Here is a 17779-nt window from a genome sequence, read left to right as displayed (position 1 = left end):
GCTACACAGAACAATCCCTCAGCGCAGCCTATTGCAAAGGCACGACACTCTCTGCAGAAATGAGACTGGGCATGCCTGCCAGGAGCCTTGAGGAGGATACTCTCTCCCATTTACCAAGGCAATGCATCGTCTTCCAGGCTGACCCGAGCTGCTGCCAGGATTTACAGAGACACGGAGAAGCATCAAATCCCCCTGGCAGAGGCAGCGGAGCGCGCAGGCTGCCGCCGGCTGCTGTAGCGTGTCCCCAGGAGCCGGGGACAGGCGGGCACACACACGGACACGGACACGGACACGGACACGGACACGGACACGGACACGGACACGGACACGCACACGGACACGGACACGGACACGCGCGGTGCGTGCGCGCAGCCCGCCGAGGTAAGTCCAGCCCCCAGCATCCAGCGGGGCCATCCTCCTGCTGCTGGATTTTTCCAGCCGGAGCATCCTGCCGGCTCTGCCGTGATTTATGGAAAGCGGTTTCTGACGCGGGGCTTTTTCTATTACGACACGGACCCACGGACTGGAGGAGGCAAAGCTGCAGTCAGGGCAGGAGAAGTGAGGGAGGGGAAGAGGCGGGAGCACAGGGACACGGAGTGGAGAGGACAGAGGGAGAAACAGGCACCGAGACACTTCAGAGATGGGTGAGTTATAACTGAGAGAGCAGGAGGAAAGGCAGAGAAAGGAAGAGAAGGAGAGCCGTGAGGAAGAGAAAGGGAAAGGAGATCAGAGACTGAGTCAGCCTCCAGAGGGCAAACACCAGGAGACGAGTTCAGGGAACACCCCAGCACACCAAGAAGGACCTGTTCTCTCTGAATCTTCACCATGAGCGCAAGGAAGAGTTGCCCCCTGCCACTGGGGCAAGGAGACCAGGAGGAGAAGCAGAGCGAGGGCGCTCCCGACCTGGAGCGACAGGAGTGTGAGATGGAGCTGAGGAACAAAGCTATTCTGCAACAGAAGAGGCGCCTCAAACAGGCCACCCAGTTTGTGCACAAGGACTCTGCTGATCTGCTGCCCCTGGATGGCTTGACAAGGCTTGGCACCTCCAAGGATCTGGTGAGTCCAGTGGGATCCCGTTTGGGAGGGGGTTCCCCTGATAGCCTCCATTCCAGTTGGGAGCTGCTGTCAGGTTTTGTGAAAGGATCATAGGTCCAGCAAAAATGAGACTTCCCTTCAGGATCATCTAGAAGCAGGTCAGGGTGAGGGGAAAGAATTAATCACTCATTTGCTTGCATCCATCTATTTGTGCCTCCGCATAGGAACCAAACTCCTCAGGCAGACATGGACTGGAAGGACTCTCCAGAATCCGAATTTCCATTCACCCGATACCTATGTATGTTCATGTGACACGTATATTTCCATGTTGGACATCTCTGAAAGCCCCCATGTATCCCTGCAAGATCCAGCTCAAAAGCAGAATGCTTCCTGGACTCAGAAGGGAGGGAAGTACAATTAATGAAATTCTGAGAGACTTATGTTTGACCTTGTCCCTTTTTGCATTTTTCTCTTTTCCCCCACTCTCTGAATTTATGGAGGGGCAAGCAAAGGGCAGGACTGCAAACCAGACAGGCAGGCAGGCAGATGCAGCACCTGGCACTCTGGATGACTCCTTTGGGGAGGAGGCACTGGAGCGAGGCCTGTGGGCATCTCCTTATGGTGACGTGGATCAGGGAGCATCAGGGAGGGAGGTCTGTTCCAGCAGCCTTGGCAGTCTGTGGTCTGGAAGGGTTTCCTCGAGGCTGGAAGCAGATTCCCTGGCTCAACTGCACACATACTCTCCTTGCTCAGGCAGTTTTGCTGTCCAACTTCTCTCCGCTGTAGAGTTAAACTGCTCAAGGATGTGGAGGTCTAAACCATTTTCCCAAAGGAGGGCTCACATCTGGTTGTGATGGGGGCACAATCACTTGTTCCATCTGTGGCAGTGGGTGTCATAAAAGATCTTGTCCCTGCCTGCAGTCTGTGCTCCCCTCTGTATCCTCAGACAGTGGCAGCAGCACCACAGATGCTCTTGTGTGTGTGCCTCCAGTCATTTCCCAGCTCCCCAGGCACGCAGTGGCACAGGGCCACACACGTGTGGGACCTGGCACTAACGGGAGCTGATCCTCCCTGCAGAAACCTTGGGGTGCAGTGGCTTGCAGATGAGGGGTCAGTGCCATGTCCCCGTGCTGGCACATCCTGCCGCTCCCACCACCCTCCCTGCAGCTCCCTCAGCTCCCTTAGCAGCTGCTGGGAGTCCCTGGCATGGCAGGGGCTGGGTAGTTCCTCCAAGTGCCCCTGAGCTGCTGCTCCCGTTCTGCAGCCGCGCTCATGGCTGTCAGCAGGGATGGTGTGGAGCGTCCCTCCAGCCCTGCGTGCAGTCACGGCTGGAGGGCAAGAGCCATGTCACATCTGTGCTGTCCTAGCAAGGAGCAGGGACTCTCCTCCCCGTGGGGAAGGAGCTCTGGCCACGCTGGAGCCCGGAGAGCCAGTGCTGGCCCTTGGGGCCTGCAGTGCTGCAGCTCCAACATCCCCTCCGGAGCACAGCATCCCTGGGCAGGGTATGGGGATGAGCCACTTCTGAGGCTTCTGGTGCGTGTTCGCTGACTCCAGCCACAAAGGCAGGCAGAAACACATCTGCCAGCTTTGCTTTGGGACTGACTCCTGTCACACCATGCCTCAAAGTGACATGAAGGTACCCTGAAGCCCTAAGGGGTTCCTTGGGCGAGACAGTCCTTGTTTAAATCACTTGCCACAAGCAGCTCTCCTGCTGGAAATAACCATTCCAGGCAGGAGAACTTGCTGTATGCCGACAGCGTTCAGTCACTGCAACCCACTGCAACTTCATGTTTGGTCCATAACAGAATAGCTGAAACATTTTTACCATGGACCTAAGGAGCAGTGAATGAAGCATGACGTGTTTTTCTCACATGGACATTTTGCTCTGGTGTTAGAGGGCACAAAATAAAGTGTGGCTGTTGTGCCAAGTTCACACACACAGTGCCATACCTGGGGTCAATGTGGTACCTCTGTTTCTGCTTTAACTTGGAGCGAAAGAAGAACCAGGTCTTAGATTTCCAAGTGGGATTCAGAGGTTCCTGCAACTCAGTGGGACACTGTGATATTGCTGTGATGTTTTGGGCACTGCAAATCAGAGCCCCAAATATGCTTTTGGCTTATTTTTCTAGACATTTCTCCAGCACTATGAAAACCCCATCTCTTTTTCCTAAATTGATCTGGCTCCCTCCTGGAGGACAGGAATACAAAAAAGGAATGTACTGAAAATGAAGCAGCAGTAGGATGTGCTGGAGAGTTTGATTTGGACAGAGAGAGTAAAACACCCCTGACTCCTACAGCACTGACTGGGAGGAAAGTTTAATTAATTCCCCAAAACAGGTCTCCATTGACAGTGCCAGAGACTCCAGCTGTGGCAGCTCCATGTCCTAAAACTAGAGCAAGGCCTCATGTAATTTAAAATAAAATACCTACTTTCTTTCGCAGTCACAAGCTGTTAGTTTTTGCCACTCTTTTCTGTGTATTCTGGGTCTGCACTCAGCTTATGCAATGCATCCAGAAGTGACTGCATTTTGATGGGCCCATCATGTCTCCAATAATGAGTAATTACACATTTCCGTGGAGATCTCGTGTTTCCACCTTTGCAACAAAAAGCATGATCAGTTTTGGGGTTTTTTTAAATGGAAAATTAAAAAAAAAAAAAGTAGCTACATGAGCTAAAATATTCTGGAAATACCAAGAAGGCCTGAAGATCTGGCTTCTCACCTCCCAAAAATCAAGATACCCAGCTCATACAATGTCACTAATCATAGCAAGGCCTGGAGGTTTCACATTGGAAAACCTGAACCTTCCCTAAGTTGCACTGGGAATCTTCTTTGATCCCTCTAAGTGCCCTGAGAGGGCATCCTTTCCAGCTCCTGGCCACAACACTCACAACATCCTCCCTTGCCATCCTCTAAATCTAATTGTTTCTGACCAGTCCAAGAGCTACAACGCTCTCTCCACTTCTCCATCTCACTGGTGAGAGAGAAGATAGGCAGGGCCCTAGGAGTCTGCTCTTGAACCAGATGCCTCCAAAATCCCAAAGCTCAGCTAATCCCCACCAGCACTTGGCCTCTTCCCAGCCTGAGTGACAAGAAGGGGACAGAGGTGGCAGCTGCAAAGAGCTTGCTCGTTCTGTGGGAAAGGTCTTTGCATGCCAGATTGTGGGAGGCGGGAGGGAGGATGGGAATTTGGGGACCTGCTGTTTGTTCCCTGCCCTTTTCCCATGGCCCAGATGTTAGCTGGCAGCCAAACTGGCACTGTGCTCAGAGTATTTAGGGAGCTAAGCACAAGGGCTAGCTGTGCTGTGGACCAGCACAGTAGGCTGGGAAAAGACCAGGAACAGAGGGATATTTTTACCCCATTTTTTCAACTGCTGTGGTGTTTCACATGCAGCAAGTGAATGATCTGACTCTCACCCCTTGAAGTGGCAGGGAGGCAGAGGTAAGAGGAACTTGTTATCTTGCAAAGGGCAATGCTGAGTGTGACCAAAGAGCCAGTGGCAGCCATCCTGCACCAACCACTGGGCAAATCTGACAAATCAGGGTACTTCAAATTGCAGCTTGCACGCTTCTCTGGCCTCAGCTCTCTGGCCATGCATGAGACTAGTCTGAAACACAAGAAACCTGTGGGGTTAATGCAGCCCAGCTCATTGGCAGGTCTGGTCTAGTTCAGATGTTTTGCCTGCTCATTGACAAGATCCTGCATCAAACTGCTACACCACCTGGGAGATTACTTAATTTTTTCTTTTTCTTTAGAGAGATAAAAACAACAATTTAAGCTGTAGCACATTAACCCCTTTAGATTGTTTGCCTTTCTTCAAACAGGCTGTTGTTACGGGGAATGCCATGGCCAACCCAGAGCAGCTGCACTCCTGCAGAAGGGCTGTGGGGCTGAGTACATGGATAAAGGACAAAGCTACCTGCAACAGGCACCTGTTTCATTGGTGCTGCCCATTGTTGATTCAGTAGCTGTTCAGGGACTGGATGGATCAATACTGGGCAAAATCTAGAGCATCTGATGGTGGGGAGCAGAGACAGACTCCAAGGAACATTAGAAGCTCGTTTTAGTTTCCTCCTAGGGGAGCTTCCTGCTTCACTACAAATAATTGCTGGTACACCTAAAATATCTGCAGTCCTGCCTTCTTGCCCACATGTGCACCACACACATGCTGTGTTCCTCGTGCCCTCCCACACTGGAAGGTGTGAATGTGCCTGGTGGGATGTCAGCACACACCCAGCAGGCAGTGCACTAATTCAAAATTTCTAATTAGAAATTAGACTCTCCAGTGCATGTTTAGCTGAAGGAACAGATATGTGTGGGGAGAGCATGCATCAGGCATATTCTTCTCCTCCAATAATTGCATCCCAGAGACCTGCCTGCCGCAGACATCCCAACACTTTAACACCAAATTAGCAGCTACCAAAAAAAATCTTGGGATTTAAAGAAAGTTTTTTTGGATAAGCATGTCTTTCATCAGGACGACATTTGGGTTAAGCATTTCCAACCTGCATCCCTGGGCTAGCAAATATCCTTGTCCTTAGCTCCATACTTAGCTGGGATTTCTCTTTCTTTGTGATGGAGACAGCAGCCTCATAGTGTGGTCCAGCGGCGCCTCTTGGAAGGCAACCTGAACAAGCTCCGGGGCGAGGCCAGGGGTCTGTCTGCACGGGTTCAATCTCCGCTGGCAAAGGACCAGGATGAAAAAATGGAAAAGGACAGGAGAAAAGAGACTTCACCCCTGCTAATACAGTGCCAGGTAAGGCAACAACACCGAGCATTTGCCATCACTGTGAAATCAGCAGCACTGAGTTCCAGCTGCCCTCCTCCCAAGGGCCATGCTGAGTTATAAATTTCAAAGCCAGCTGCAGCCAAAAAGAAGAGATTTCATGCATGGCCTCTCCTAGAATCTGGATGCAGGTTTCCCAAAAGCCAGAGGAAAGCCTTTCTGCTACATGTCTTCTTCTAGTTGCCCATATTTGAACATAAATTACCATAATCACATCTCCTTCCTTTGAAGGCCAGCTTTCCCATGATACGAGGTATTTTATAACTGCATGTAGAAGCAAGGAATGTCTCCTTATCACTTGAAGACAGGTGCCTCTAGCTGATTTACATTTAACTAATTCCAGTCTAGTCTGATTCTCTCAGGTGTCAAAGGAGCTCCTCAGAAAGTGGATAACTGTGCTCCAAATTAGCACAGTTGCATCTCTTGATGGAAGCAGTATTTTTAGCTTCCTTTTCTTCTTATATCCTCCTATACCGCAGAGCACACTACTCCCTGGCCCCTGCAGTTAGAGAAAGCACATCCAAAAGCTGTGGCCCATGGAAGAGGGCTGGATGCTTAGAGCTGCACAGTAACATGCAGATATGAGACTCACCAAGATACAGACCTGTTGTACAAAACCCATTTTAAAGCTGGTTTTAGTTCAGTTACCTGTCCTACAGAATGTCTCCCATATCTGAGTGTAAAGGCTACACTTCCAAGAAAAATATATATACCTTTGAAAATTCATTTAGCACAATAAATTATAATAGGAACACAGCCTGGTAGCAAGTTTCTGAAAGGCTTAGATCAGATATCTCAGTACTAAGCAAAGCCACTGTCTGGTTTGTTTTGCAGCCTTCACTGCTGCAATTAGGCATTGCTTACCCTGCATTTTAGACTTTAATATAGCTGGGTTAACTAACCACACCTGGGGACAGACTGGCAGGATGAATGGCTCTCAGGGTAATTTCTCCAATTACTTGGAGCCTGGTTTTGAGCAAATAAAGGTGTTTCTTTTTCTTTAATAGCCTCTCCTTATTGTTCTGCAGGAGGAAGTTTATTGATAAAGGGTGGTATTTTTGCCAGGCATGCATACTGAACAAGGACAGGCATGTACAGGGACAGTAGCTAAGTCAGTGTTACAGTCCACCAGGCATTCCCTTTTGTGTTTCTATTGCACTGAACCCCAGCTGTCACCCACGTTTTATTTTCCCTCACAGGGGAAGGTTAATGAGCATCACAAGCAAGGAAATAGACCTAACACTGCGTGTAACGCTCCCTGAATTCTGCACAGGCGTTTCTCTCTTTTTCTGCCCTTCTTAGGAGCCAGTCACTGTTTGTCACACTTGATCTTACACTGAAGGAAGGGAAGCTCTCCTCCCCTTCTTTTTGTCTTGCTGCTTTTGATGTTTACATTTGTGAACTTCAAAAAGCCTCTGCTGTCAGTAACAGAGCTGTGGCAGGAAATAGGATTCAGGCTGCCAGTTCATTTGAACCAGAGAGGTGAGCTGGTACCTTTTGGAGATCTGCTTGATTATAGTGTAGTTTTTATTAGAAATGGAGCACAGCCCCAGAGAAGTCTTTTTTTTCCCTGACTCCTGCAAAAAGCGAATCTACCATTTACACACAGGCAAGTATGCTGAAAATCTCAAAGGGGTAACAAAGGCATCTAGGCATCTCTTGACTGGAATACTTGTTAAGGTAAAGTCACTAAGACTTGTAACTGAATTTGACTAGGGAATAAACTCAAATATATGTAGACTTCAATGGTACATGGAGATTCAGGCAGTAAGTGTTTTCACTCTAACAGGCTTTAGTTGCCCTATGTCTAAGTCCCAGAGATCACAGATAGACCTAGTCTATAATAGTTGTACTGCAGTCACTCACCCTCCTATTTGCTTAGGTGGGTTGCCCAGATGGTACTTTAGCATAATTGCCCCTTTTTGTGACAGTTTTTGAAAAGTAGTTTGGAAAACTAGTTATGATTGGCCTCTGCAACATAAAATCAAGCTGTTATTTTTTGTGGTGAGGCTTGTCTCTTGTTGACTTGGAAATAGATGCTGAAAAACTTCACTGCTGTAGAAGGCCAGTTTTCCTCTATGCCAAAGCAACCTAGGATTGATCAGCCTTTTGTTTGCTAAAGCAGCTTCTTGACTTTAGAACTGACATCATTTCAGAAAACACAGCTCATTATAGTGATCCTTACTGATTCCCCTTCCCCTCTTTCTTGGAAATTCTGATAATTGACATTTAGATAACAAATAAACGTGACTGGTAGTAACAGACTGAAAATTCTGGAGTAGACATGAGAGTGGGTAAAGTGATGAAAAGTCCTTCTAGTCCAAGAAGCCTTGCAGTGCTTATGAGCTGCCTGCATTGTATTTTTGGTACGCTGGACCAAGGACTTTTCTCAGGCTCCTGGTGAGTTCTCTAGGGAAATGGTTAGTGGTGAAGAGCTGTTTACACTCAATGAGATTTAATGTTGTTTTCTACAGAATAATCACTGTCCTATTATATCCTGTCAAGTCTCTAACTTGCAGATTTCCCAGCCTGCTCTGAAACAAAACTCAGTAATCTGCCTAGTGATACAGCTTAGGCTTATTATAACAGCAGCAGCTCATGCATCTCAAGTCTGCTGCTCCCAAGTGATTCCTCAGCAATTGCTATCCATGCTCCAGGTCTTGTTTCTGAGTAAAGAGGATGTGGAGGCAGATGTTTGGCATGCACCTGCACTCTGTGCATTATCTTGCCTCTCTGCTTAGTCTGGCCACGGTCTTTACAGGCAGGGCTGATGTGTTAGGGAGGACCAGGCAGCACAGATATTGCAGAGCTCTAAAATCAGAAGGGAGATTTTGCCATAGAATCACAGAATGGTTTGGGCTGAAAGGGACCCTGTTGGTATTGTCTGTTTGCAGCATTCCAGTATTTCTCACAGGAGTTGTTTTCTTCTTTCTCTTTATAACTACTCAGAGATAGCACGTTTTGGAAAATGAAATCTTGGAAATACTGGATGCAGCTCTCGGTGATGATTAATAATCATACACAGGCTTAGATAAGAAATCAGCAAATTGAGACATTTTCCTTGACCCTGCTGGTGCTACACAGAGTCCCTCATAGCCATGCTGGTCTGCTTAAGGTGTTCAAGCATTTAAACTTGTTGGAACTGAGCATGAGAGTAGAGAAGAAGTGGCAGGTTTGTTGCTGCTTCTGAGTAGTTCATGTCACAGAGTGCCATAGTGGATGGAAGAGAATGAATCACAGGAAAAACACAAATGATAGTAGGAATACAATGAGCCCCCCAAAGGAAAATTCTGTGGGTGGGATTTTTTTGGTGTTTTTTTGGGGCAGTGGTGTAAAACAGAGCCTTGAAGAAGTAGGCCATCAAGAACAGGTATGATCAGGCACCATAGGTAAAGATATATTTTGTAGATGACAGTTATTCCATCTTTTCCTGTTCCTTTACTAAGTCCTGTTTCTCCTTTTTTTTTTTCCTCAACCTAATTCTTATTGATGTTCTGGATGATGCTGTTTTCAGACCCCCTAAAATAAATGTGACCTGCTGCTACCTCATCACCTCAGGCCTGCCATTAAGGACCTCTCTGCAGAGGGGACAGAAAACAGATGGCAACCTTATCTTCTTTTCCCTTTCATGTTCTAAGTGGTAAAGAAATGAAATGAGCAAAGCACTGGGAACTATTCCAGTAAAATCATGCACAGGTTACTTGGGTGCAGGGCAGGGTGCAGGCCCCTTTGCCAAATGACACCAGCTATGACTATTGTAATATCATGTCTTATAAACTTAAAGAGCTATACAGGAATATGATGTAAGCCCTACACAAAATAGTCATCTCTTGATTAAGTTGTGTCTTGGATTCAGGAGTCACATGGATTTGCCAGTTATCTTGGGAACTGCCTTAAATTTAAGCTCATTTCAGGTGTGTTTGTCCTGGGTACTCCTGCTTCTCCTTCAGACTTCTCCCTCTGGCAGCTTTTCTGCTGAGAATAAACGTTTAGCTCCGGGACATTGTTCTCTGCAATACCAGAAAAAATGGAGAGAAAAACTAGCACATTCTTGTATTCCTTTGAAAATTTTGCATATTACTTACTGCTCTGCAAACAAAGTCCATGTTGGTTTTATGAACAATTTCTCTAACTATGCATCTCCTGACTGGAATACTGTTAAGTTAAAGTCACACGAAGATAAATGTCTGGGCAATCAAATACAAATGAAGGAAAACAAATTCAAAAAGAAGTGTTTGAGAGCGATTTGCAGAGCACTGAGGAAACCACCATTGTCTTGGATGAAACTCTTGCCTTCTGACTACTGCCTAAAACACCACAACTTGGCTATGTTGCTCAGAAAATCTAAGTCACACTGTTGGAGGAGTGAATATGCCAATTTTGAGCCTACAGTAATTATCTGTTGTTGTTTTTTCTAGTGCCAAGGTCAGGTATTGAAAGCAACTGTTAACACTGGGTGTCTACCAAACCTCATCTCCAAGAGGTGTTTAAACCAGCTGGGGTAAGTCTTTGCACAGTACAAAAGGAGGGATGGCTAAAGGAAAAACCATGGCAAGAACCCAGGCACTCTGGATTCCCATCCCCAGGGATAATGACTGGCATGGCTGTTGAGGAGAAGATGCAGAGGGTGGGCTACAGGGAAAGGCATTAGAGCACTGGCAAAGGTGTGTGCAGACCCCAGGCTCTGAAGCAGAGCTGTGCATTTCTGCCTGCCTGTGCTGTAAGGCAAAGCTGCCCAGCTGGTGGCTGGTGCTGAGGTTTTGCTGGTTGAATCTGCCTCCAGGCATATGCTGTGAAAGAGATCCCCCTCTTGTGGGCCTGTTCCCAGTGAGGCCCAGAAGAACTGCCATCTGTTTGGCAGAGAGTCCTGGTTTTCCCCCTCTTCCTCTGCTTGAGGCAATAATACCTCTTGTGTCCCACAGGCTGGAAGAAGTGTCTGCCATGGACTGTGGAGACCTCTCTCCCCCCATCCCCAGCGTTGTTGGCCGAGTAGAACATTTGGAGTTGCAATTTGGCCAGGAGACAGTGCTGTGTTCAGCACTGGTTGTAGGTGAGAGTGCCAGTCCCTCCTCTCCCTTGTTTCTCCTGTGTCCCTCTTGCCCTGCCAAGGGCATTTAAAGGACCTTTGGAAAAAGCATGACATGGTGGAAGGCTGGTGATGTGGCCACCTCTACTGCAGGCCAACATCACCATACAAGTGAATACCCTCAATGTAACCAAAGGCAAAGGGCATAGGAAGAGTACAGAGAAGACATTGAAAGTGGGGAGAAATTAGGTCCTTTTTCAGTCTTAACTAAGGATGTGAAAAATCTTAGTTGAATTGAATTCTCATTTCAATTCTAAAATGGAGCTTTCATAAAATTCTGCAGATGGCTTGATAAATCCTCTGGTGCCTTATGTTCTCCTACGGAATGGGCACTTGTGTCTCTGGCTGTCTGCAAGTCATCAGAGAAAGTAACAGAGGGTACAGCTTATTTCCTAGAGTGCTTCTCTGTGTGCTCCTCTGCCTCTGCTGCAGGGAGCACCCTGAAAGAACCTGGAAGCCCCAGAGTGCTAAGTCTCCTTCAGTGTCCTGCAGCAGGACCCTGTGAAGGAAGGAGCCATAGGAGACAAGGTCAGGCCAGGGGGCACTGAGGCAGGCCCAGAAAACAGCAGAAAGGGTGCATGTTCTGCATTTACATCAAGCTGTGCATATGCTGAAAATAACGGGATTGTCTTCTTTCCCCCCCGATCTTTCTCCCTATTAGTCTTCCAGCTTTACCTTCTTGCTTTAATCTGTTTCCCATCTTCAATGAGTCCTGTTCATCTTCCAAGGCTTCTCTTGCTCCCTCTTTTCATGTACATTTTTCCCACATTCCTAAGTTATCTAGAAAGAGCTTCCTCCTCCTACACACTCCAGCTTGCTCTTTCCTGGTTTCCACTCTGCTTGTTCTTGCCCTTCATGGGGAATCTGTACTAGCACCATAACAGGTGAATTTACCCCACAGCTACTACCTACTACCCATTTTGTTGGAACATGGAAATGGCTGCCTGGAAGGAGCAGAATTGCCACACCTGCGTCTTACATCTCCCTGTGCTCTCACTTATGTGGTAGAAATAAATTGTAAATTACAGCCACTGGTTACAGGGCAAGCAGGCCTCCAGGAGACATGTGAAGTGCTAATGAAATTACAAGTGGCTGCTGATTACTGCAGACTCCAGGACCTGGGAATTCCCCTTAGCTACCACTTTAAACCCTGGCATCTTCTATGTTTGCTGACACTGAAGACTTGCAGTGGTTACGAGTAGGACAGACAAGTTACATGGAAAAAAACACCTTAATAAAATTATTTCATAAGATCAGTTAGACTGCAGCTATTAGGTGCAGGCTTTGGTCAGAAAACTAAACCAAGAGCCTGCTTGCATGTGACCCTTATCCCCTCTCCTCTCCATTTTCCCATGCTTGTTCTCCCCTGATTCACCCTGCTGCTTGCCTTCTGCCTTTTGTTCTTCCCTTACACAGCCCACAGTAAGTTTCATGGGATCTCACAAGCCCCTTCTGATGTCTCATATTAAGTTTCAAACAATCACACAAACACCTTCAAATTTATCTCATAGTAGTCATGATAATCATGGTTTCCTTCTCTTATCAGCTGCAAAGTTCATTTTGACCATCTACAGGACTGTGCCTAAACAGCTCCTTTAAAGGCTCATCAGTGAGTGACAGAAGAGAGATTTATTATTGTCACTGCTACCACCTGCTTGTTAATGTTGGTGTGTTTAACTCATCCTTTTCTTTGTTATTTTTTATCTGCTTCATATTGATTCATAAAAATTCATGAATCAGATGTTCTTGTATTTCATATCCTTTTACAGGAGAGACACACTTTCTTTAATGAGGCAGTATTACATAACCTAAAGCCTGATCAGTCTCTTCTCTCTTCTCAGATGATGAAATGCTGGAGTTTTGCATTGGCCTCCAGACTCTGTTGTCTCTTAAGGTAAGGAACAGCTCCTTGCTTATTGCAGGGCTCCTCTCAGGAAGCTCTCCAAGATCTGGTTGTTGTAAGCATCAAAATTACTTAATGTCCAGGTCTCTCAGGGCAATGCTTGTCACACAGCTGCCTGACTGGTGCAGTATGCTCTGAGTCACTGACTCCTTCCCAGCCCTTCTTAAAGGTTTTAAGAAAGAAAACACTCAGTAGGGTACTATCATATCTCCCATTTTCTGTATTCCTGGCCATACAACGTGCAGGAGGAAAATGAAGAGGAGACAAGAAAAGGCACGACTTAGACCCATGTTGCCCTTGGAAGGCAGATGAGAACAAGCTGTGCCCTTGCTTTAAGCCAAGTGCAGCTGTGTGATCACATTCAGTGTCCAACACTCACTGCCATGAGTGGAAAGAGTCCTTTTGTCAGCTTGGCTCAGGGTCAGTGCTCTGCTGAGCCTGGCTCCTGGGTGGCTCAGGATATGGCTGCAGCAAGCTGGTTCCTGCCTGTCACACACTTGTGGCCACATGCCAGGCTCATAAAACAAGAAAAACCAATGGATTGAATGGCTGAGGGATGTGAGGACATCAACTCAGAGAGGGTCATAGGAAGAAGGGAGGGAAATGGCCCTGTGAAGGGTTTGGAGATGAACCCCACTACAGGGGGCTGGAGCAAGGAGGCAGCATGTGGGACAGGGAAGGAAACCTGTAAGGTCTCTACAAACCCAGAGAGGTGTTACAGGTGCTCCCTAATCATAGACGTAATGAGATTTGCTATCTGAAATGTCCAGAAAATAACTGTCCCTCTCCTTCTTTAGTGTTGCATCGACTTGGAGGAAGGAGTCCTGAGATTTAAAGCACTGAGTGAGGAGCTGCCTTTTCTACATGCCTCTGAAGAGCCTGGTCAGTGACTGGCTGCATTACCCAAGTCTGGAGACTTGCTGCCATGAGAGAGAGATGAGGGTGAGGCTCCCATGCCCCTAACCTTGCTGAGTTCTAGGCTGAGGCATTCAATGGGGAGTGAGAAAAAGGCAAGTGGGTGCTGGAAACTGTCACTGGGAGTGCCTCAACTTGAGATATCCCTCCTTTCAGTGGACCCTCTTGCTTGTCCTGATGTGCCAAGTGGGCATTTTGTTCTTGTTCTGCTATTTGGCCCTAGTCACTCCAATTTCTGGTTCTGTAATAAATTTATGCTACCCCTTTAATGACTTTACAACACACTCCGTTCACAAGAGAGTCTCTGTGAACAATCTCCAGTTGTTCTGTTGACAGGAGAACAGCGTTTTCTTTGAAGACCTCCAAAGATTACCACGAATCTTTCCCTTCTCATTGCCTCAATGCCAGCATACACCAGTCCTGTTTCTTTGTCAGAAGGGCTCTGTTCCCTTTGTCTGTACTCTGGGAAGCTGGATTTTGCTGCTTTTTGCTGGCTCAGAGCAAAACAGAAGTATTTTCTGGGGAAAACTGTGGCAAAAACAGTTTTAGAGTTCTCAGTTCTAAGAAACCTTAACAGAAATGTTGAGTGCAGACACCTAAAGCACTGACAGGGGCTTGGGCTTTGCCATTGCATCTCTGGGCACTAAGCTATATTATATGAATGGCAATGCTTACCATCTCTTGGTGTACACCCTGTAATCAGACTTGCACACCCTGTTCTTCTGGCCAGGCCACTCCTCTCTGCACTCCAGCTGCTAGAGCTGCATCCCTGTTCCCTCTGCTGCTTCATCGGAGATCCTGCCACTCAGTTTAAATGCTGAGATGAATTACAGCACCAAGTCTTCTGCTCTGCCAGCTCCTTTCTTTCAACTTGAAATCCAGTGATTAAACATAGACACATCATCAGCCTTGAGTCCTGGCATCACACAGTCCATCAGCTTTGCTTCTCTTGCACCAAATGAGAATTTGTAGCATTAGCTCTGGTTAGAGAGCTGTGAACTCATCTGGAATGTTAAAGGTGATTATTAAGTCACTTAACAATTGGGTTTATTTGATTTCTTTAATTCCTTTTTAATTTCCATACTAAAGCATAGCTATATTAAAAATACATAATCTATTCTTAACTAGCCCTAGGAAAATGCATCAGATCAGGGCTTGTTCCATGCCTCATGGCTACTGATTCACTATCCCAACTGCAAAATATACCTTTATCCACCCTTAAAAGGCTATGACAACCCCATTTTGCCTATTTTCCTGGATTAAATGCCGCTGATTCTCTTCCTTTTTTATCAAACTGGTCATTGGCTCTGTTGTGTTTCTCAAAAAACATGTGTATGCATTTTTGCTTTCTTTTTTTTTTTTTTTTGTTAGTTCTTTTGTGTACTAGTTTAACACATACTAAGGACATCAGAGTAAAGCCTGGCTGATATGATTTGGGATTCACTTACCAGTGATAGTCGGCGTGACTGGCATCTGCTGCTCCCACAAGGAGCAGCAGACTTTTACTGTTAGTCATCATATCTTGCAGCTTCTGATACATTCCTTGACATCTCTGCCACTCTTCTACTTGTGCATCTGACTATTTCTGGCTGCATGAACTGCTTTCCATGAATCTCTCGAGTGACACCAATGGTTCTTTCATTTAGTCAGGAAAGCATGCCTGCTCCATGAGCCTGTCTTCCAAAGCAGCAGTAATTCCTCCTGGATTTGTATCACTTGCATGCCTGACTGGCTTCTCAAATCCCTATCCAGGGGTCTAGAGAGCTCACACTTGTACTAAACCATCTTGTATTCTAGCTGCAGTCTACGTGGTGTCCGGGCCAATTCTGCTGACAAAATCTTGCTTGTGATAGGCAAAACACCTGTTGCTATATGCATCAACTCACCCAGTTTCCAAATCCCACTGCCCTCTAAAAACAGCATGTAGAACAAGGGCAAATAGTCTATACATACAGATACCATGTCCATTACAAATCTTATTAATTTCTATGATCTATTTAAAAAAAACTCTAAATCACAACCCAAAAGCTGACTTTAGCCCTAACCCAAACAATAAACCCTAACAATGACACTAAATCTAAGATGTAAGGCACTAAATCTTAATCCTAAATTTAACTCCTAAAACGAACTCTAAAACTTAATGCTAATTTTAACACCTAAATCAAATCTCCACCTCCTAACTATAAAAAAACCCATTAAAAATAACACCCTAAATTTAACACTGTAACCCAAACATTTACCATGTGACTTTAAACCCAAGACAGAAACCTAATCATAAAGATATTAACTATAAACCCTAATCCCAAAACCTAACCATAATCCCCAACCCTAATGCTAACCATGAAGCTAACCCCAACCCCTAAACCTAAACTCCAAGGCCTAAACCTCACCCCTACCTCTAAACCGCAAACCATGTAACAAAACCTAACCCCAACTCTAAACATATCCCTACACCTAACCACAACCACCTAACCCATGTCCCTAACCCTACACCTAACCACAACCACCTAACCCATATCCCTAACCCTACACCTAACCACAACCACCTAACCCATATCCCTAACCCTACACCTAACCACAACCACCTAACCCATGTCCCTAACCCTACACCTAACCACAACCACCTGACCCATGTCCCTAACCCTACACCTAACCACAACCACCTAACCCTATCTGATGACTTTTGTCGTTCCCACAAGGGGCCCTGCTTCCCTCCAGAGCACCCTGGGGCTTCTGCTAAGTTTTGCTTTGCCCTGCAAGGGGCCCTGCTGCCTTTCAGAGTGTCCCAGGGCTTCTGCCAGGCTTTGCCAGGCCCGTATGTGGCCCAGCTTCCCTGTGGAGCACCACAGGGCTTTTGTTGGGCTTTGCTGATGCCCAGGCAGGTCTCTGCTGCCTTCCAGAGTGTGACAGCTTTTGCTGGGCTTTGCTGGTGCCCACCAGTGCATGGGAAGGGGAGGGCCACCAACAGCTCTAAGTGCTGGCCACTTCCTCATGAGAGCAGTGCCTGGTGTCAGTTTTGCAGCTGGGTCCTGGCTAGGGCAGGGTGTAGGTGAGAAGGAGCCTTCAAACTGAAGCCAACAGGAATCTTTCCAATGATTTAAAAGGAGTGTTGGATGGGATCCTACAGAAAACTGCCATGACTTTGAGTTGACAATTGTTTTGACTACTGCCTGTCACTTGCAGCCCTGCAGATACTGCACTCTAGCTGCTGCTGGAATTCACCAGGTGCTGTTCCTACATGTCTGTCTTGGAATAACTGCTTTTGCTCACATCCAGAACATCCTACAGCCTTTCTGTGGATCATATGCCTCATATCCTAAACCATTATGCCTCATATCCTAAACCATTAACAGTTCAGGCTCATCTTTGAATTGATGTGCTACAGTAGGTGAAAATCTCCAGCCCTATCTATTTCTCTCTTCTCTGCTTAGTGACTCCTTTGCATCCTCCTTTCCTTCTTTTCACACTGGTAAGTGACAAATTTCCTTCAAAAAGGAATTCTTTCCTTTTTAGAGAATCCTTTTAACACTTGCCTTGTGCCCTGGCTGCTAATACACTCCCACATTGTGCCACAATCTTGCCAGCCTTTCCTCTGTGTTGTTAACAACTGCACGTATAAATTCTCAGTCAGAGAGGATGTTTCCAAGAAAGCAATAAATTAATACATTTATCTGCTCTGAAATCAGCTCCAGGGCAGAAGACATACTCTTCACCCTCCTCCTGTCCATGTCAGTTGAACAGAGATCCACTCAGTAGAAGTCTCTTTTGTCCAAACATTGAGGAATCTGTTGCCAACAGATTATCTTGGAACTTCCCCATCAAGCTTTGCTACAGGCAGAACTTCCAGAAAAAACCATTTATATGACTAAATGAGAACTGCAGGTCATGATGCCATGGCAGACACCTCACTTCAACCCATTCACTAAATCAGTCTAATCCTACAGGGTCAGTACCTGCTTTCCTCACTAACACAGTTCCTGGTGGGTTTTCATCTCCCCAAGTTACTTGGCATAAAATGATGCACAGTTACTGCATTTGACATCTGTATTCTGAA

At 46.5% G+C, this 17779-nt stretch overlaps 1 protein-coding gene across 1 annotated transcript; it reads left to right on the top strand.

The window, feature by feature from the left end:
• NRIP2 (nuclear receptor interacting protein 2) lies at window positions 1–16385 on the top strand. Its single transcript, XM_054628348.2, has 6 exons — window positions 1–1056; window positions 5621–5791; window positions 10240–10322; window positions 10744–10871; window positions 12749–12801; window positions 13608–16385. The coding sequence occupies exons 1-6, from the start codon at window positions 826–828 to the stop codon at window positions 13698–13700; spliced, it is 759 nt and encodes a 252-aa protein (XP_054484323.2). The 5' UTR covers window positions 1–825; the 3' UTR covers window positions 13701–16385.
• Window positions 16386–17779: the final 1394 nt, after the last annotated feature.

This window comes from Agelaius phoeniceus, chromosome 2 (genome assembly GCF_051311805.1).
Source record: "Agelaius phoeniceus isolate bAgePho1 chromosome 2, bAgePho1.hap1, whole genome shotgun sequence".
Lineage (NCBI taxonomy): Eukaryota > Metazoa > Chordata > Aves > Passeriformes > Icteridae > Agelaius > Agelaius phoeniceus.
This window is presented reverse-complemented; position numbering and strand designations above follow the sequence as displayed.

What these genes read in the sequence shown, in the direction of transcription:
- NRIP2 (XM_054628348.2), top strand. Translation starts at nt 826, where the DNA reads ATGAGCGCAAGGAAGAGTTGCCCCCTGCCACTGGGGCAAGGAGACCAG. An exon ending in TTGGCACCTCCAAGGATCTG is followed by an intron (nt 1,057 to 5,620) that starts GTGAGTCCAGTG and finishes TGATGGAGACAG; the next exon opens with CAGCCTCATAGTGTGGTCCA. An exon ending in AGACTCTGTTGTCTCTTAAG is followed by an intron (nt 12,802 to 13,607) that starts GTAAGGAACAGC and finishes CTCCTTCTTTAG; the next exon opens with TGTTGCATCGACTTGGAGGA.